At 43.6% G+C, this 20,978-nt stretch overlaps 1 protein-coding gene and 1 non-coding gene across 2 annotated transcripts; both read right to left on the minus strand.

Moving 5' to 3' along the window:
* Positions 1–8,784: 8,784 nt before the first annotated feature.
* On the minus strand, positions 8,785–12,691 carry LOC111967634 (large ribosomal subunit protein eL42). The gene is made up of 5 exons (XM_023992822.2): positions 12,585–12,691; positions 11,778–11,883; positions 11,627–11,694; positions 9,424–9,546; positions 8,785–8,868 (listed from the first exon to the last, which is right to left on the minus strand). Exons 1-5 carry the CDS (start codon positions 12,651–12,653, stop codon positions 8,848–8,850), a joined length of 387 nt encoding a protein of 128 aa, XP_023848590.1. The 5' UTR covers positions 12,654–12,691; the 3' UTR covers positions 8,785–8,847.
* LOC111968299 (small nucleolar RNA SNORA9) lies at positions 11,270–11,405 on the minus strand. Its single transcript, XR_002877861.1, has one exon. It is a non-coding gene; the product is annotated as a small nucleolar RNA SNORA9 (small nucleolar RNA).
* Positions 12,692–20,978: the final 8,287 nt, after the last annotated feature.

Raw genomic sequence — 20,978 nt, forward strand, 5'->3', positions numbered from 1 at the left:
TGAGATGCAGTGCCTTAGACCGCTGAGCCACTCGTTAGCCCCCACGCGAATGCCTCAATGATACCTTAAAAAAAGTAGGGGCATGGATCAGAAAACCAGTCAGTATCTGGTATGACCACACATCTCCTTTGCATAGAGTTGATCAGGCTGTTGATTGTGGCCTTGTGGAATGTTATCCCACTCCTCTTCAATGTATGTGCGAAGTTGCTGATATGGTTGGGAACTGGAACAGATTGTCGATCCAGAGCATCCCAAACATGCTCAATGGGTGACATGTCTGAGTATGTAGGCCACGGAAGAACTGGGACATTTTCACCTTCCAGGAATTGTTTACAGATCCTTGCAACATGGGGCCATGCATTATCATGGTGAAACATGAGGTGATGGCAGGGGATGAATGGCACGACAATAAGACTCAGGATCTCAATAAAATGCAATTGTGTTCGTTGTCTGTACCTTATGCCTGCCCATAACATAAGCCCACAGACACCATGGGGCACTCTGTTCACAACGTTGACATCAGCAAACCACTCACACACACGTCTGCCATCTGCCCAGTATAGTTGAAACCAGGATTCATCTGTGAAGAGCACACTTCTCCAGCGTGCCAGTGGCCATCGAAGGCGAGCATTTGCCCACTGAAGTCAGTTACAATGCCGAACTGCAGTCAGGTCAAGACCCTGGTGAGGACGATGAGCATGCAGATGAGCTTACCTGAGACGGTTTCTGACAGTTTGTGCAGAAATTCTTTGGTTGTGCAATCCCAGTTGTCAGCTGTCCAGGTGGCTGGTCACAGACGATAACAGAGGTGAAGAAGCCAGATGTGGAGTTCCTGGGCTGGCATTGTTACACATAGTCCGCAGTTAAGGCCGGTTGGTCGTACTGTCACTCTCTAAAACGATGCTGGAGGCAGCTTATGGTAGAGGAATGAACATTAAATGATCTGGTGCCAAAACAGATCTGGTGAACATTCCTGCAGACAGCATGCAAATTGTACTCTCCCTCAAAACATCTGTAGCATTGTGTTGTGTGACAAAACTGAGTGGTCTTTTGTCCCCAGTACAAGGTATGCCTGTGTAATGATCATGCTGTTTACCAAGTAGATGGATTATCTTGGAAAAGGAGAAATGCTCAGTAAAAGGGATGTAAACATTTGTGCACAGAATGAGAGACATACACTTTGTGCATATGGAACATTTCTGGGGTCTTTTAGTTCAGCTCATGGGACCAATACTTTACATGTTTACAAATTGTTTTGTTCAGTGTAATATCATGCATTCAACCATAAGGCATTAACCTGTAGCGTAGCCACATCAAACATTCAAGCGATGTCTTTGTATATACTGCCATCTACTGGCAAAATGATACTGCCATCTACTGGCAATATGACACTGTAAAATTTACAAATGCAACAGTTGCATTCAGTGGCTTTGTAGCTTTTATTGTGCAAGTTCCCTACAGTCAGTACTATTAACTATTTTTTTGGTATCTGTACTTCACTATTTATATTTTTGACAATTTTTACTTTACTACATTCCTTAAGAAAATAGTGTACTTTTTACTCCATACATTTTTTCCTGACACCCAAAAGTACTCGTTACATTTGGAATGCTTAGCAGGACAGGAAAATGGTCTAATTCACAGATTTATCGAGACAACACATGGTCATCCCTTCTGCCTCTGATCTGGCGGGCTCACTAAACAAATGCATATTTTGTAAATGATGTCTGAGTGTTGGAGTGTACCCCTGGCTATCCATACATTTTAAAAACAAGAAAATGGTCCCGCCTGCCTTGCTTAATAGAAGGAATTTGAAATTGTTCATACTTTCTTTTGATACTTAAGTATATTTAGAACCAAATACTTTGAGACTTTTAATCAAGTAGTATTTTACTGGGTGACTTACTTGAGTAACTTTCTATTAAGGTATCTATACTTTTACTCAAGTTTCACAATTGGGTACTTATACACCACTGCCTACAGTTCACATCATTATATAAACAGTGGGGCAAAAAAGTATTTAGTCAAATCAAATCAAATCAAATTTTATTTGTCACATACACATGGTTAGCAGATGTTAATGTGAGTGTAGCGAAATGCTTGTGCTTCTAGTTCCGACAATGCAGTAATAACAACAAGTAATCTAACCTAACAAATTCCACAACTACTACCTTATACACACAAGTGTAAAGGGATAAAGAATATGTACATAAAGATATATGAATGAGTGATGGTACAGAACGGCATAGGCAAGATGCAGTAGATGGATATAGAGTACGTATATACATATGAGATGAGTACTGAGGGTATGTAAACATAAAGTGCATAGTTTAAAGTGGCTAGTGTACATGTATTACATAAAGATGGCAAGATGCATAGATGATATAGAGTACAGTATATACATATGAGATGGTAATGTAGGGTAAGTAAACATTATATAAGTGGCATTGTTAAAGTGGCTAGTGGTACATTTTTACATAATTTCCATCAATTCCCATTTTAAAGTGGCTGGAGTTGAGTCAGTATGTTGGCAGCGGCCGCTAAATGTTAGTGGTGGCTGTTTAACAGTCTGATGCCTTGAGATAGAAGCTGTTTTTCAGTCTCTCGGTCCCTGCTTGATGCACCTGTACTGACCTCGCCTTCTGGATGATAGCGGGGTGAACAGGCAGTGCTTGGTGGTTGTTGTCCTTGATGATCTTTATGGCCTTCCTGTGACATCGGTGGTGTAGGTGTCCTGGAGGGCAGGTAGTTTGCCCCCGGTGATGCGTTCTGCAACCTCACTACCCTCTGGAGAGCCTTACGGTTGTGGGCGGAGCAGTTGCCGTACCAGGCGGTGATACAGCCCGCAGGATGCTCTCGATTGTGCATCTGTAGAAGTTTGTGAGTGCTTTTGGTGACAACGAATTTCTTCAGCCTCCTGAGGTTGAAGAGGCGCTGCTGCGCCTTCTTCACAACGCTGTCTGTTGGGTGGACCAATTCAGTTTGTCCGTGATGTGACACCGAGGAACTTAAAACTTTCCACCTTCTCCACTACTGACCCGTCGATGTGGATAGGGGGGTGCTCCCTCTGCTGTTTCTGAAGTCACAATCATCTCCTTTGTTTTGTGACGTTGAGTGTGAGGTTATTTTCCTGACACCACACTCCGAGGCCCTCACCTCCTCCCTGTAGGCCGTCTCGTCGTTGTTGGTAATCAAGCCTACCACTGTAGTGTCATCCGCAAACTTGATGATTGAGTTGGAGGCGTGCATGGCCACGCAGTCGTGGGTGAACAGGGAGTACAGGAGAGGCTCAGAACGCACCCTTGTGGGGCCCCAGTGTTGAGGATCAGCGGGGTGGAGAGTTGTTACCTACCCTCACCACCTGGGGGGGCCCGTCAGGAAGTCCAGGACCCAGTTGCACAGGGCGGTCGAGACCCAGGTCTCGAGTTGATGACGAGTTTGGAGGGTACTATGGTGTTAAATGCTGAGCTGTATCGATGAACAGCATTCTCACATGGGTATTCCTCTTGTCCAGATGGGTTAGGGCAGTGTGCAGTGTGGTTGCGATTGCGTCGTCTGTGGACCTATTGGTCGGTAAGCAAATTGGAGTGGGTCTAGGTGTTCCGGTAGGGTGGAGTGATATGGTCCTTGACTAGTCTCTCAAAGCACTTCATGATGACGGAAGTGAGTGCTACGGCGGGTAGTCGTTTAGCTCAGTTACCTTAGCTTTCTTGGGAACAGGAACAATGGTGGCCCTCTTGAAGCATGTGGGAACAGCAGACTGGGATAAGGATTGATTGAATATGTCCGTAAACACACAGCCAGCTGGTCTGCGCATGCTCTGAGGACGCGGCTGGGAATGCCGTCTGGGCCTGCAGCCTTGCGAGGGTTAACACGTTTAAATGTTTTACTCACCTCGGCTGCAGTGAAGGAGAGCCCGCAGGTTTTGGTAGCGGGCCGTGTCAGTGGCACTGTATTGTCCTCAAAGCGAGCAAAAAAGTTATTTAGCCTGTCTGTGAGCAAGACATCCTGGTCCGCGATGGGGCTGGTTTTCTTTTTGTAATCCGTGATTGACTGTAGACCCTGCCACATACCTCTTGTGTCTGAGCTGTTGAATTGCGACTCTATTTTGTCTCTGTACTGGGACTTAGCTTGTTTGATTGCCTTGCGGAGAGAATAGCTACACTGTTTGTATTCGGTCATGTTTCCGGTCACCTTGCCCTGGTTAAAAGCAGTGGTTCGCGCTTTCAGTTTCACGCTGCCGTCAATCCACGGTTTCTGGTTTGGGAATGTTTTAATCGTTGCAGTGGGTACGACATCGTCAATGCACTTCCTAATGAACTCACTCACCGAATCAGCATATTCGTCAATGTTGTTGTTGGACGCAATGCGGAACATATTCCAATCCGCGTGATCGAAGCAGTCTTGAAGCGTGGAWTCAGATTGGTCGGACCAGCGTTGAACAGACCTGAGCGCGGGAGCTTGTTGTTTTAGTTTCTGTTTGTAGGCTGGAATCAACAAAATGGAGTCGTGGTCAGCTTTTCCGAAAGGAGGGCGGGGGAGGGCCTTATATGCGTCGCGGAAGTTAGTATAACAATGATCCAAGGTTTTACCAGCCCTGGTAGCACAATCGATATGCTGATAGAATTTAGGGAGTTTTGTTTTTAGATTAGCCTTGTTAAAATCCCCAGCTACGATGAATGCAGCCTCAGGGTGTGTGGTTTCCAGGTTACAAAGAGTCAGATAAAGTTCGTTCAGGGCCATCGATGTGTCTGCTTGGGGGGGAATATATACGGCTGTGATTATAATCGAAGAGAATTCCCTTGGTAGATAATGCGGTCGACATTTGATTGTGAGGAGTTCTAGATCAGGTGAACAGAATGACTTGAGTTCCTGTATGTTGTTATGATCACACCACGTCTCGTTAATCATAAGGCATACKCCCCCGCCCCTCTTCTTACCAGAAAGATGTATGTTTCTGTCGGCGCGATGCATGAAGAAACCAGCTGGCTGCACCGACTCCGTTAGCGTCTCTCGAGGTAGCCATGTTTCCGTGAAGCAGAGAACGTTACAATCCCTGATGTCTCTCTGGAATGTTACCCGTGCTCGGATTTCATCAACCTTATTTTCAAGAGCCTGGACATTGGCGAGTAGTATGCTAGGGAGTGGAGCGCGATGTGCCCGTCTCCGAAGCCTGACCAGGAGACCGCTACGTTTTCCCCTTTTACGGCGTCGCATAGGGTCGCCGGCCGGGATCAGATCCATTGTATTGGGTGGAAGGCAAAACACTGGATCCGTTTCGGGAAAGTCATATTCCTGGTAGGAACGATGGTGAGTTGACGTTAATCTTATATTCAGTAGTTCCTCCCGACTGTATGTAATGAAACCTAAGATTACCTGGGGTACCAATGTAAGGAATAACAATACTGCATATTTTCCAAGGAACGCGAAGCGAGGCGGCCATCTTGGTCGGCGCCTTTGCTAGTCAACTTGCACTATTGGTGGCTTTCTCACTTAAAAAGATGAGAGAGGCCTGTAATTTTCATCATAGGTACACTTCAACTATGACAGACAAAATTAGGAAAAAAATCCAGAAAATCACATTGTAGGATTTTTAATGAATTTATTTGCAAATTATGGTGGAAAATAAGTATTTGGTCAATAACAAAAGTTTATCTCAATACTTTGTTATATACCCTTTGTTGGCAATGACAGAGGTCAAACGTTTTCTCTAAGTCTTCTCAAGGTTTTCACACACTGTTGCTGGTATTTTGGCCCATTCCTCCATCAGCTCCTCTAGAGCAGTGATGTTTTGGGGCTGTTGCTGGGCAACACGGACTTTCAACTCCTCCAAAGATTTTCTATGGGTTGAGATCTGGAGACTGGCTAGGCACTCCAGGACCTTGAAATGCTTCTTACGAAGCCACTCCTTCGTTGCCGGGCGGTGGGTTTGGGAACATTGTCATGCTGAAAGACCCAGCCACGTTTCATCTTCAATGCCTTGCTGATGGAAGGAGGTTTTCACTCAAAATCTCACGATACATGGCCCATTCATTATTTCCTTTACACGGATCAGTCGTCCTGGCCTTTGCAGAAAAACAGCCCAAAGCATGATGTTTCCTCCCCATGCTTCACAGTAGGTATGGTGCTCTTTGGATGCAACTCAGCATTCTTTGTCCTCCAAACACGACGAGTTGAGTTTTTACCAAAAAGTTATATTTTGATTTCATCTGACCATATGACATTCTCCCAATCTTCTTCTGGATCATCCAAATGCTATCTAGCAAACTCAGACGTGCCTGGACATGTACTGGCTTAAGCAGGGGGACACGTCTGGCACTGCAGGATTTGAGTCCCTGGCGGCGTAGTGTGTTACTGATGGTAGGCTGTTACTTTGGTCCCAGCTCTCTGCAGGTCATTCACTAGGTCCCCCCGTGTGGTTCTGGGATTTTTGCTCACCGTTCTTGTGATCAATTTGACCCACGGGGGAGATCTTGCGTGGAGCCCCAGATCGAGGGAGATTATCAGTGGTCTTGTATGTCTTCCATTTCCTAATAATTGCTCCCACAGTTGATTTCTTCAAACCAAGTGCTTACCTATTGCAGATTCGTCTTCCCAGCCTGGTGCAGGTCTATACATTTTGTTTCTGGTGTCCTTTGACAGCTCTTTGGTCTTGGCCATAGTGGAGTTTGGAGTGTGACTGTTTGAGGTTGTGGACAGGTGTTCTTTATACTGATAACAAGTTCAAACAGGTGCCATTAATACAGGTAACGAGTGGAGGACAGAGGAGCCTCTTTAAGAAGAAGTTACAGGTCTGTGAGAGCCAGAAATCTTGCTTTTTTGTAGGTGACCAAATACTTATTTTCCACCATAATTTGCAAATAAATTAATAAAAAATGTGATTTTCTTCCCTCATTTTGTCTGTCATAGTTGAAGTGTACCTATGATGAAAATTACAGGCCTCTCTCATCTTTTTAAGTGAGAGAACTTGCACTATTGGTGGCTGACTAAATACTTTTTTGCCCCACTGTTTATATAATGATGTGAACTGTAGGCAGTGGTGTAAAAGTACCCAATTGTGATACTTGAGTAAAAGTATAGATACCTTAATAGAAAGTTACTCAAGTAAGTCACCCAGTAAAATACAATTTTTTATCAGGTGTGGGAGAGATTCTTGTCTGGCAGCCGGTTGGCTCTGGCAGTGATGAACAAGCAGATGGCGGTCCCAATGGCTTCCCCCACACCCTTCCCACAGTGCCTAGCTGGAAGATCTGGTCCTGCCCAGCTACAAGGAGCTAGGGGTCCTAACCCTCAGCAAACTGGTAGTGGTTGTCAACCCTTCTGGCACAGCACTGTCAACTGTCACTCCCATCAAGGGTGACTTCAAGACCCAATGGCAATTATGGAAAGACATGTCAAACACACAACTCAGTTCTTTAGTATGATCTTGCTAGCAGACAAGCATATGGGCCCTGGCTCAGCACTAACTCACAGGCACAGAAAGGCTGCGTTTACATAAGCAGCCTAACTGTTCCATTTCCCAACTAATTGGTCCTCACAGATCTTTTTCAGAGCTGATCCAATTGGCCAATTGAGAAAATATCAGAATCGGGGTGCCTGTGTAAACGCAGCTAAAGTTACATTGCCTTTTTATGTTGTAATTCTAGATGGTGTTTACTTGCTAAAGAGACATGTATACGCCCTCTTGAATAGGTTATTTGTTGGCATCCCTGCCCTAGAAAGATTGAACCTCAAGTCCTGAGTTATTTTTTTTATTTTTAAAGCTACTTTAAATGTAAAATAAAGTAAATCAAAAATTAAGTATGGAATGAGTTAGTAAATTGTCCATGTTCTGTATTCCAATTGTTCTGGTCACAAAAGGGAGATTTGCTGGCTGGCTAACACCTCAGGCTAATACCTGAATGTTCAGATATCAAATAACAGCAGTACTGTAACAAGTTTACCGGATTTAAATAACATGTTTTACTTTGGTACAACAGTGTCTTGATATGAATCTGGAATTCAAATCTCAAAACATTGTCACCCTGCCAAACTTGGGGATGGGCTAGAGAAATGTAATCACCCAAAATTCCAGGATATGGACGCAAGGACTGACCATCCATATCAAAATGACTGTATAGCTTTAAAACAAACTGTTTAACTTAATATCTTGGGTTCGGATGGGGTAAGACAGCGCATAAGGATATGATTCAGGCATGGTTATTTACCAGAGTGAATATATACTGTAATGTACATGCTGTAACTACTTTTGGAAAGGTTATTTAGTTGGTGTTTTCTGGAGTGGTTAAAGACTTCGGTTGATGCCATTGTGACATGTATGTGACAAATTAAATGTGTACGTTTCTAATGGCAACTAAACATTTCACTGGATGGCCAATTACATATCTATATTAGAGGTGGAATGATCATGATAAATTAACAGACACCGCATTATTTGCAACGCAGGACAAGCTAGTAAAACTAGTAATATCATCAACCATGTGTAGTTAACTAGTGATTATGTTAAGATTGATTGTTTTTTTATAAGATAAGTTTAATGCTAGCTAGCAACTTACCGCGGCTCCTTGCTGCACTCGCGTAACAGGTGGTCAGCCTACCACTCAGTCTCCTCGTGGAGTGCAATGTAATCTGCCATAATCGGCATCCAAAAATGCAGATTACCGATTGTTATGAGAACTTAAAATCGGCCCTAATTAAATCGGTCTACCCCTAATCTATATACACACCATCTTTAATTGCCACATTTTAACCACTAAGATACAGTTAAGGAGAGATTGCAGCGGGTACAATTTCAATACATTTATTGAAAAAAGTGAAAAAAGTCCACCCAACGAATTGAGCCACAGCCTAGAACTGGATGACCTGGCCCTGAAAGGAGAAAATGAAAATGTTTTACAAGGCAGCTCATAGATATTCAAACAGCACAATTAATCATTCACGTTCACCTTTCCAAAATGAAAAATACAAACACTGCTTCCGAATCGAATCATCTTTAAATCTGACAAATCTAGGCTAAATTAATTAGAACTTGTTAACATTCTTTAGGGCATATCTAAAAGGCAAACCATCCCAGAGTAAGCACACGTTTGGCCAGTGAAGGCCTTCAGAGTGCTATTGCCAATTTCTCTCTAGGCAGTATCTTAACCACAAAGACTTCTGAGGAAGCATGTATGTTTGGAATTTACTAAACCTTATACAGAGGAACGATGTAAAGTGAATGAGCAAAGACGTGCATCAATAGCTGAACCACGTGTCAAATGTCACTGACTAACAATAAACTTAATTTAGACGTCCACAAACCATATACGTTGCTATTTATGGTTCTGGAACAAATACACAACCCTTTCCGGAAGAAGAATAAACATAGGCCAGGAAAAGCAGTGTTTCAGTACTTAGTTGGAATGAGAGTTTGTGCTTGCTTACCTTTCTCTTCTTGTCACCTCCCAGCTCAAAGTGTTTGCATCTCTTGATGGGCACCATTCTCTTGGCCCTGCAGTTGGGCTCCACGCACTCCAGCCTTAACACAATCTTCTTTGTAGTCTTAGCCTGAGGAGAGAATCCATGTAACAAATTTAGAAAATAATCCAGGATTCATGCACACATGACATGGCAGTGGCTGCATTTTGATTCTCTACCCTTAAATGTGTACTCGTTCACTCCCCGTCATGCATTTAAAACCATCGGATTGGTGAAGTGTCCATTCCATTAAAATCCATGAGGGGGAGTGTGCGAGTGTACACTTAAAGTAGTACCCACAAACAGTTTTTTTAAAAGCTGTAAAAAGGTTCAGACAATACTGTATAAGTACACTACCGTTCAAAAGTTTGGAGTCACTTAGAAATGCCCTTGTTTTTGAAAGAATAGCACGTTTTTGTCCATTAAAATGCCATCAAATTGATCAGAAATACAGTGTAGACATTGTTAACTTGTTTGGGATAGGGGGCAGCATTTTCACTTTTGGATGAATAGCATGCCCAGAGTGAACTGCCTCCTACTCAGTCCCAGATACTAATATATGCATATTAGTATTATTAGTATTGGATAGAAAACACTGAAGTTTCCAAAACTGTTAAAATAATGTCTGTGTATAATGTCTGTGAGATGTCTGCCCATCCAAATCCTTGTTTATGGGAAAATCAAAGGAATACCTCCCAGATTGCAGTTCCTAGGGGTTCTACTAGATGTGAAGTCTTTAGAAAGAGTTTCAGGCCTGTTTTTTTTGAAAAATTAGCTAAAGTTTGTTGTTTTTCTAGGTGGCTCCCATTTTGGCTGTAGTATTGTGACGCCCGTGGATGAGAACACTTCGTTATTTATCTCCGGTAATGAACATACTATTCTCCGTCTTAAATTTTATCGTTTATTTACATATTAGCGTACCTGAGGATTGATTAGAAACGTTGTTTGACTTGTTTATTGGTAACTTTTGAGATTCATTTGTATGCATTTTGAACGAGGGAAACGGGTGGATTACTGAATCAAGCGCGCCAACTAAACTGACTTTTTGTCGATATAAAGAAGGAGTTTTTCGAACAAAAGGACCATTTGTTATGTAGCTGGGACCCTTGGAATTGCAAACAGAGGAAGATCTTCAAATGTAAGTGATTTATTTTATCGCTATTTCTGACTTTCGTGACGCCTCTGCTTGTTTGGATTTTTTTTTTAATGCTTTTGTATGCGTGCGCTGTCCTCAGATAATCGCATGATATGCTTTCGCCGTAAAGCCTTTTTGAAATCTGACAAAGCGGCTGGATTAACAAGAAGTTAAGCTTTTAAATGATGTAGGACCCTTGTATTTTCATGAATGTTTAATATTACGATTTTGTATTTTGAATTTGGCGTGTTCCGATTTCACCGGATGTTGTCTAAAATCCCCACTAGAGGGATTTATGCACTAAGAGGTTCATTAAATAGTACCCGCAAAACACCAGTCTCAACATCAACAGTGAAGAGGCGACTCCGGGATGCTGGCCTTCTTGGCAGAGTTGCAAAGAACAAGCCATATCTCAGACTGGCCAATAAAAGGAAAATATTAAGGAGTGATGGTTGCTGATAATGGGCCTCTTGTACACCTATGTAGATATTCCATTATAATAAAAAATAATCTGCCATTTCCAGCTACAATGGTCATTTACAACATTAACTATGTCTACACTGTATTTCGGATCAATTTTATGTTATTTTAAATGGACAAAAAAAATAGCTTTTCTTTCCAAACTTTTGAACGGTAGTGTATGTGTAAAAGTAAAGGAAAAAACAGAAGCATTCATTAAGTTGTCTGAGGTTTGCCTATAACCTTGCCATGGAGGAGAAACAGCAGGGCCTCAAACCATCTCAATTATCTCTAGCAGACACTTTAGGAAAGGACAAAGTCACTACAGGCCAAGGCTCGCTGACACAGTCTACATTTGTAGTATACATTATTGGATACATTGTAGGGTACATTATACCAGTGGTTCAATTCCTTTCCTTGAGTAACCACCAAAGTACAGTTAGGATGCCCCAGACCCACACTTGTGGTTGTCCACGACAACACAACAGTACTGTTGGGGTTACTCAAGGAAAAGTGTTAACTGATAAGGTACCCTTTGGCAACGTTTCCAGTACACACAAAGCTTCGCAAACTCACCTTTTTGCGGAAAATAGGCTTGGTCTGTCCACCGTAACCAGACTGCTTTCTGTCATATCTCCTCTTACCTAAAACACAGATATCAATTATTTATCTTGGAACACATTGCGGCCCATGCTACCTGCCAATGCTCATTTTGAGACAAACTCACCCTGGGCATAGAGGGAATCCTTTCCCTTCTTGTACTGGGTAACTTTGTGAAGCTGGTGCCTCTTGCACTTCTTGCAGTAGGTCCTGCGCGTCTTTGGTACGTTCACCTGAATCACACAAACATTAATTTAGAAACATGTACACCGACAGTGCAGTAGTATGGTACATTGTCATTTACAGTACCTCTGCATTCGTATTTATTCACTGAACACTGGGCTTCACAACACATATACAGTATGGTGGTCCGGTCACTACCATTTAACCTAAGGAGCTACTACCCAGACAAGAGCCTTTTCCCATCTATGTGGCATTTTTGTTCAAAATACTAGTTACATGTGCATACTTTCTGCCACAAAGTTGTATAATCAAGTCTACCAACAATCGCTTTGGTGACCGGTTGGCTCTATAAGGTAACGTAGAGACACCATTGTCTCCTTTAACGCGTACCACTTAGCTACTTGAAGACCAGCCTATAGTACATTTGCTACGTTTAAAAACGTTAACAAGTACTTAGCAATGACGCACATCTAAAATGGCAATACCAACTTAATTGTGTTGCCAAAAATACAATAATATGGGCAATTTCATGTTTCATGTAGCTAGCGATATCATCGATGTAAATAATCATTCGCTCGAGTTTTGTTATAGGTAACTATATTGGGATATATAGATACAATCACTAATAATGGGCTATATGTGTCCCTAACTATTGCGTTCACACGTTAGGTACTTTAGAAGGTAGCAAGTGCATGTATATTTCAAAGATTACAGTAGATGTTTTAAACGTATTCATGGTGAAGTTTCATACCATTGTGACGGCCTGATCCAGACGAAAAAAGGAAGAACGAAGCCGGTAGCACTCCTTCGTAAAGACCATTGGCTAATGCAGAAGTATAGGTCCTGATTTTGAACACTGCCACCTTGTGTTTAGGAGTGTGGAATAGAACCAAATACTATATATTACAGAAGTAGGCCTTCGGTACAAAGCCTCAATATACAGCACAGGATCTGGCACCTCTCTGTTTTGGACTGTTTCGTTCCGATGTTGTGCCGAAAATCTCCCCCATGACAGAATTCTCCCCCCTTCGCGTTCTTCATTGCTGCGTCTTGCTAGTTGAGATTTCTGCTCTTCACTCCGTTGTCAGTTTAGCCTACATGTCACTGATTTTAGTAGCAGAAAGCATTTTTTGTCTGCAGTTTTCGATTTGGCTATTTGTTTCAAGTGTATGTGGCTGTTCTAGCTTGTACGGCGCCCTGGGCGCCCGGTGTCGTCCCCGGCAAGATGCCGCCCTGGGTGGCTGCCCATGTCGCCCGTACTTAAATCCACTACTGATTTTGTATTAGTCTATAAATAAATATCTTTGCCAAAATTCGTCATCTCTCCCATGTCTTATTCGACAAGTATCTTTGAAAATGTAAGGATTCTAATTCAGTCAAAGTTTTCCTGAAATGTGTATTGCTTACAAACATATTACTCCCACCTCTATGTTTAATATAACACACATACATGTATTAGTAATTTCGGTTGCCTATCCTGACGTGAAGTTTGTTCTATAGAAAGTATTTTACTCTAGCCACAAAATTAAGGAAATTAGGAGGGGGGTTCTGGCAGGGGGGAGATTTTCGGCACAACACCGGAACCGATTTGGCCGGATCCAGTACCTCTCGTGGCATGACAAATATTGTAAACTTTTTGCAATGTAAAAATTATAATAAAATCGATCAAAGTTCATTCGAGTTGACTCTTTGTTCATTCTCTTTGTTAATGTGAAAAAGTAGAATTTCAGCACTGGCCTGATATCCTGAGTTGATTCGGGTTGAGCCGAGACGGTTTTAGGGTTTGTGCAATTTTGCAATGTTTGAGACCAAAGCAAGGCTGCGTGAGAAGCCCGCCCGTATCTCTCACAGAACTAGAATGAGTTTTACTTTCTACGATCTCTCTCCCTCTCGTTGCAACCCGCGAGAAGGGTTCTGGAGGAGCTGCAACACCTCTGATGAATTGTAATACATTTACCAAAGTTTGTTCAGAAACAAATTAAATAATTTAGAATAGCCTACTACACGATCACTGGTCATCCCTACTTCCTCTGATCTCACTAAACAAAAACGCTTCGTTTGTAAATTATGTCAAAGTGTTGGACTGTGCCCCTGGCTATCCATAAATGTAAAATAATAACAAGACAATTGTGCGGTCTGGTTTGCTTAGTATAAGGATTTTTTTTTATTATTTATACATTTACTTGTGATACTTAACTAAGCCTATTTTAAAACCCAAATCCGTTTAGACTTTTACTCAAGTAATATTTTACTGGGAGACTTTTACTTGAGTCACTTTCTATTAAGGTACACCACATGACCAAAAGTATGTGGACAAGTGCTCGTCGAACATCTCATTCCAAAATCATGGACATCGATTTGGTCCCCCACTTTGCTGCTATAACAGCATCCACTCTTCTGGGAAGGTTTTCCACTAGATGTTGGAACATTGCTGTGGGGACTTGCTTCCATTCAGTCACAAGAGCATTAGTGAGGTCGGGCACACTGATGTTGGGCGATTAGGCCTGGCTTGCAGTCGGACCTAGCCCGAACCATGAAAAACTGCCCCAGACCATTGTTCCTCCTCCACCAAACTTTATAGTTGGCACTATGTATTGGGGCAGGTAGCATTCTCCTGGCATCCGCCAATTCCAGATTCATCCGCCGGACTGCCAGATGGTGAAGCATGATTCATCACTGCAGAGAATGCTTTTCCGCTCCGGAGTCCAATGGCGGCGAGCTTTACACCACTCCAGCCGACGCTTGGCATTGGCATTGTTATCTTAGGGTTGTGTGCGGCTGCTCGGCCATTGAAACCCATTTCATGAAGCTCCTGACCAATAGTTCTTGTGCTGACATTGCTACCAGAGGCAGTTTGGATCTCTCACTTCAACCGAGGACAGACGATGTTTACCTGCTATACGCTTCAGCACTCAGCGGTCCCGTTCTGTGAGCTTGTGTGCCACTTAGTGGCTGAGCCGTTGTAGCTCCTACATTTTTCCACTTCACAATAACAGCACTTACAGTTGAGCTGTAAGCTCAAGGAGGGCAGAAATTGGACCAACTGACTTGTTTGAAAGGTGGCATCCTATGACGTTGCCACGTTGAAAACCACTGAGCTCTTCAGTAAGGCCATTCTACTGCCTATCTTTGTCTATGGAGATTGCATGGCTGTGTGCTCAATTTTAAACACCTGTCAGGAAGTGGTGTGGCTGAAATAGCTGAATCCACTAATTTGGAGGGGTGTCCACATACTTTTATATATACAGTACCAGTCAAAAGTTTGGACACACCTACTCATTCAAGGGTTTTTCTTTATTTTTACTATTTTCTACATTGTAGCATAATAGTGAAGACATCAAAACTATGAAATAACACATATGGAATCATGTAGTATTCAAAAAAGTGTTAAATAAATCAAAATATATTTTATATTTGAGGTTCTTCAAAGTAGCCAGCTTTGCACACTCTTTGCATTCGCTCAACCAGCTTCATGAGGGAGTCACCTGGATTGCATTTCAATTAACAGGTGTGCCTTGTTAAAAGTGAATTTGTGGAATTTCTTTCCTTATTAATGCGTTTCAGCCAATCAGTTGTGTTGTGACAAGATAGGGGTGGTATACAGAAGATTGCCCTATTTGGTAAAATACAAAGTCCATATTATGTCAAGAACAGCTCAAATAAGCAAAGAGAAACAACAGTCCATCGTTATTTTTAAAACTTCTTTGGGATCGGTGTCCCGTCCACGAGATGGTTGAGCTAACGTAGGCTAATGCGATTAGCATGAGGTTGTAATTAACAAGAACATTTTCCAGGACATAGACATATCTGATATTGGCAGAAAGCTTAAATTCTTGTTAATCCAACTGCACTGTCCAATTTACAGTACCTATTGCAGTGATAGAATACAATTCTATTGTTTGAGGAGAGTGCACAATTTTGAACATGAAAAGTTATTAATAAACAAATTAGGCACATTTGGGCAGTCTTGATACAACATTTTGAACAGAAAATACAATGGTTCATTGGATCAGTATAAAACTTTGCACATAAACTACTGCCATCTAGTGGCCAAAATCTAAATTTCACCTGGGCTGGAATAATACATTATGGTCTTTCTCTTGCATTTCAAAGATGATATTACAAAAAAATAAAAAATAACATCTGTTTTTTTCTTTGTATTACCAGATATATTGTGTATATTTTCCTTTATTTAACACTTTTTTTGGTTACTACATATTTATTTATTTTTTATTTCACCTTTATTTAACCAGGTAGGCAAGTTAAGAACAAGTTCTCATTTACAACTGCGACCTGGCCAAAATAAAGCAAAACATGATTTTATATGTGTTTTTTCATAGTTTTGATGTCTTCACTATTATTTTACAATGTAGAAAATAGTAAAAATAATGAAAAAGCCTTGAATGAGTAGGTGTGTTTAAACGTTTGACTGGCACTGTATGTTGGATGGTACCCACATGCATATCACAGAACTTGTAGTTGTCATTTTTAAAAATCTTTTTCATATTATAGACATTTCCCCCAATGCAATATGTACAATATTTTGTCAATTAATGAGTGCCAATGCATTTTCGATAGCGGTGGCATGATTGGAAATAAAAAACAAACACTGCTTTACGTCAATTTGACATTTACATTTCACAGTCACAATGGATATTCAACATTCATTTCTTCATATTAATTTGATAACAGTTGGTCTGTGCAATTTCAGCAATATCTGAACAAAAATCCCCTACACTCTTAGTAAAATAATTGTTATTTGGCCTATGAATATAACTACTGTTCCCTGAAGGAGGGAACGTGGTATAACATATTATGGGGAGTCAACGACAATCATATTCACCTGAAGAAGACTGAAATCACGCCTAATGGGCCAATGGATGCCGAGCCCGCATTCGGAAGCCCCACTTTCCTAGCTGTTATATCGGGTCTCGCATCCATTTCCTCAAATCAGAACCGTTCTTCAGTGGGCCCAAACCCTCTTATGGTGAGGGCCAAAATATGTTATACCTTGTTCACTCCTTCAGGGAACAGTAGTTATATTCATAACTGTACATTCCCTTTCAGTTGGTCACTCTGTATAACATACTATGGGGACATTTAACTATCACGCCCCAAGCCGGCTCAGAGGTTACCGAACAAGGAGGCGCACGGCAGCCCAGGCATACCCAGGTTCCACCGGTTCCAAAAAATGGGTTACAGAATCCACCTGTTCATTGACTACAGCTTCAGAGTTCAACACCATAGTGCCCACGAAGCTCATCACTAAGCTAAGGACCCTGGAACTAAACACCTCCCTCTGCAACTGGATCCTGGACTTTCTGACGGGTCGCCCCCAGGTGGTAAGGGTAGGTAACAACACATCTTCCATAATGATCCTCAACAATGGGACCCCTCATGGGTGTGTACTTAGTCCCCTCCTGTACTCCCTGTTCACCCACGACTGCGTGGCCAGACACGACTCCACCATCATTAAATTTGCTGACGACACAACAGTTGTAGGTCTGATCACCGACAACGATGAGACAGCCTATAGGGAGGAGTTCAGAGAACTGGCAGTGTGGTGCCAGGACAACAACCTCTCCCTCAATGTGAGCAAAACAAAGGAGCTGATCGTTGACTACAGGAAAAGGCGTGGCCCCATTAACATCGACGGGGCTGTAGTAGAGTGGGTCGAGAGTTTCAAGTTCCTTGGTGTCCACATCACCAACAAACTATCATGGTCCAAACACCCCAAGACAGTACATCACTGGGGCCAAGCTTCCTGCCATCCAGGACCTATATAATAGGCGGTGTCAGAGGAAAAGTCTAGGACCAAAAGGTTCCTTAACAGCTTCTACCCCAAGACTGCTGAGCAATTAATCAAATGGCCAGGACTATTTACATTGAACACCACCCCCCCAATTTTTTGTGTGCTTGCTACTTCGCTGTTTATTTAGTCTATGTCATAGTCGACTTAACCCCGTACCTGACATGTACAAATTACGTTAAAAACGTTTACCCCTGCACACTTACTCTGTATCATAGTCCTCGTTATTCTTTCATGTTATAGTGTTACTTTTATGATTATTTTTTATTTTACCTTTAGTTTTCTATTTCGGTAAGCTATTTTCTGAACCGTCTTCTTTAACTGGCAGCTGGTTGGTTGAAGGGCTTGTAAGGTAGCTGGGCCATGTGTCAAACGGTAAGGTCCTACCCCACCTGTGTTGATGCGGCATAGCTGGTCTCAAATAAGTGTTGATTTGATCCAAGCAAAAGATTCACAAAGGTAGGTTTGGGAAACCCAATCTCGCTGCAGACAGATATCCCCAATCACGCATGCTCCCGTGAACCAATGCCGCCATGGGAGCCACGCATCCCTGGTGTCGTCACAATCGACGTAATGCAGCCGGACCAAGGCGGCAGCGTGAGTATAGTTCCAGCAATAGTTTTTAGAATCTCACTGTGAAACTTAACAAACATAAAGAAACAGAAACGTGAAGTCATGACGTCCACACAGCAACTAGAACACAAAAAGTATCCAACAAACACAGGTGGGAAAAATGGGCTACCGAAATATGATCCCCATTAGAGGCACGATTACCGCCAGGTACCTCTATTTGGGAACACACCAACTAGAGAAATATTGAGCCTAGAAAAAAACCCCCTAGTCATGCCCTGACTGTACTACAAACGATAGAGAACCAAGGGCTCTCTAATGGTCAGGACAGTGACAGTCACCCCCCTAAGGTCGGGCCTCTGCCGCAAAACCTGAAACCAATGGACGGGGGTTAGGGGGGGTGAACTAGTGTCGGTGGCAGCGTCCGGTGCGGGTTGTGGGTGTCGGTGGCAGGACCCCGGATTCCGCACCATGGTGGCCGGGCTGAACATGCCGTGCTGAACTGGGACGCGCGGGAGAGGAGAGGCTCGCGCCTCTGGAGCTGGGTTGGACGCGCATGGCCTGGACTGGGGCAGATGGCGCAGAGGAAAGGTCTCGGCCATGGCAGCTGGGCTGGCCCGCGTGCCTGGACTGGGGCATCCGGCGGCAGAGGAAGGCTCCGCCTTGGAAGGCGGGAACCTGGACGCTGTGCTTGGACCTGGGCATCGGTTGCAGAGGGAAGGCTCCGGCCTAGGAGCTGGATTGGAAACGGCCGCACACCGACTTGCACGGCACAGAGGAAGGTATCGGACACTGGATCTTGGTTGGACGCCACAGCACGGACTGGGTACCGGTGCCGGAGGAAGGCTGTCCCTGCCATGGAGCGGGACTGTCCACCGTGCTGGACTGGGCCACCCAGGAAACGAGGAAGGCTTCCGGGCCTTCGAAGCTGGACTGGACACCGTGCCTGGCACTGGGCACTGGCGCACGAGGAAGGCTCCTGCCCTGGGAGCGGACTGGGACCAACGACTGGACTAGACTTCGGGCGCAGAGGAAGAACTCCGGGCTGGGGAGATGCACTGGAGGCCTGGTGCGTGGTAGCTGGACAGGTGGCAAACGGGATGGTGCGACGCGACGTTCAGGAGGTGCGGGGAGCTGGCACAGAGTACGCGGACTGGGGAGACGCACTGGAGACCTGGTGCGTGGAGCCGGCATAGGTGGCACCGGACTGGTGACACACACTTCAGGGAGAGTGCGGGGAGCTGGCACAGGACTCACCAGACTGCTGACAGGCTCTTCAGGTTGGATGCCGTGCAGAACACACCTACATAACATTTCTCTCATCTCTCTCTCTCCCAACTTCTCCATCGCCTCCCTGGCGGTCTCTGGCTCTTCAGGGTGAGTACGGGGAGCTGGCACAGATGGCACCGGACTGATGACCCGCTCTTCCACTCTATGCTGCTCCGCCGACCACCCCTCGTGCCCCCCCCCCCCAAAAAAAAAAATAATCTTGGGGTTTCTGTGGCTGCGGTCCCCGGCGTCGTCGCTGTCCTTCCACCTTCCTTGGTGTCTCCTTCCAAGGAAGGGTCTCACAACCTCCCATAATTTCTTCCCATGTCCAAAACTCCTTTACCTCCGTCACACGCTGCTTGGTCCTTGCTTGGTGGGATATTCTGTCACGATCGTCGTAATGAGCGAACCAAGGCGCAGCGTGAGTATAGTTCCACATATTTTTTATCTCCGTGGAACAAACAAAACAATAAGGAAACAACGAAACGTGAAGTCATGACATGCACACATTCAACTAAACACAAACAATATCATACAAACACCGGTGGGGAAAATGGCTACCTAAATATGATCCCCAATTAGAGCCAACGATTACCAGCTGCCTCTAATTGGGAACCATACGAAACGCCAACATAAAAATATTGAGCTAGAACACCCCCTAGTCATGCCCTGACCTACTACACCATAGAGAACCAAGGGCTCTTTATGGTCAGGGCGTGACATGGTGGAGTGAGCACCCACACCGGAAGGCAACCCTTGTCCTTCGCTGTCATATGCCAGGGAGATAGCCTCCACAATCCAATGAGAAAGAAGCTGCTTAGAAGGATGAGACCCCGGGGTAGAGCCGTAATCCCTACTTGAGACACCCAGATATCTGCCATTTTTTTTATTTAAATTTAATTTAAATTTAACCTTTATTTAACTAGGCAAGTCAGTTAAGAACAAATTCTTATATACAATGACGGCATACACCGGCCAAACCCGGACAACGCTGGGCCAATTGTGCGCCTCCCTGTGGGGACTCCCAATCACGGCCGCTTGTGATACAGCCTGGAATCAAACCAGGCTGCCTGTAGTGACGCCTCTAGCACTGACATGCAGTGCATTAGACCGCTGCGCAACTCGGGAGCCCAGTATAAACCTTCAATGTTGAAAAAGAAAGGCCCTGATCAAAAAGCTCTCTGCGCTACGGATCCCTTTTACGGGATCATTTTCCTAAACAACCGCTGAATTGCAGGGCGCAAAATATTACAAAAAATATTTATAATCATGCAATCACAAGTGAAATACACCAAAACACAGTTTAGCTTGTTGTTAATCCACCTATCGTGTCAGATTTTGAAAATATGCTTTACAGCAAAAGAAATCCAAGCTTTTGTGAGTGTTTCAATCAATGCTAGAACAGCTAGCCCCAAATTAGCATGGTCACGAAAGTCAGAAAAGCAATCAAATGAATCGCTTACCTTTGATAATCTTCGGATGTTTGCACTCACGAGA

The sequence above is a fragment of the Salvelinus sp. IW2-2015 genome, linkage group LG8 (genome assembly GCF_002910315.2).
Source record: "Salvelinus sp. IW2-2015 linkage group LG8, ASM291031v2, whole genome shotgun sequence".
NCBI classification, from domain to species: Eukaryota; Metazoa; Chordata; class Actinopteri; order Salmoniformes; family Salmonidae; genus Salvelinus; species Salvelinus sp. IW2-2015.

Coding starts and splice junctions, on each gene's coding strand:
- LOC111967634 (XM_023992822.2), bottom strand. CDS start 12,653: ATGGTCTTTACGAAGGAGTGCTACCGGCTTCGTTCTTCCTTTTTTCGT. Junction 11,884..12,584: donor TGGATCAGGCCGTCACAATG/GTATGAAACTTC, acceptor TGTGTGATTCAG/GTGAACGTACCAAAGACGCG. Junction 11,695..11,777: donor GGATTCCCTCTATGCCCAGG/GTGAGTTTGTCT, acceptor TCTGTGTTTTAG/GTAAGAGGAGATATGACAGA.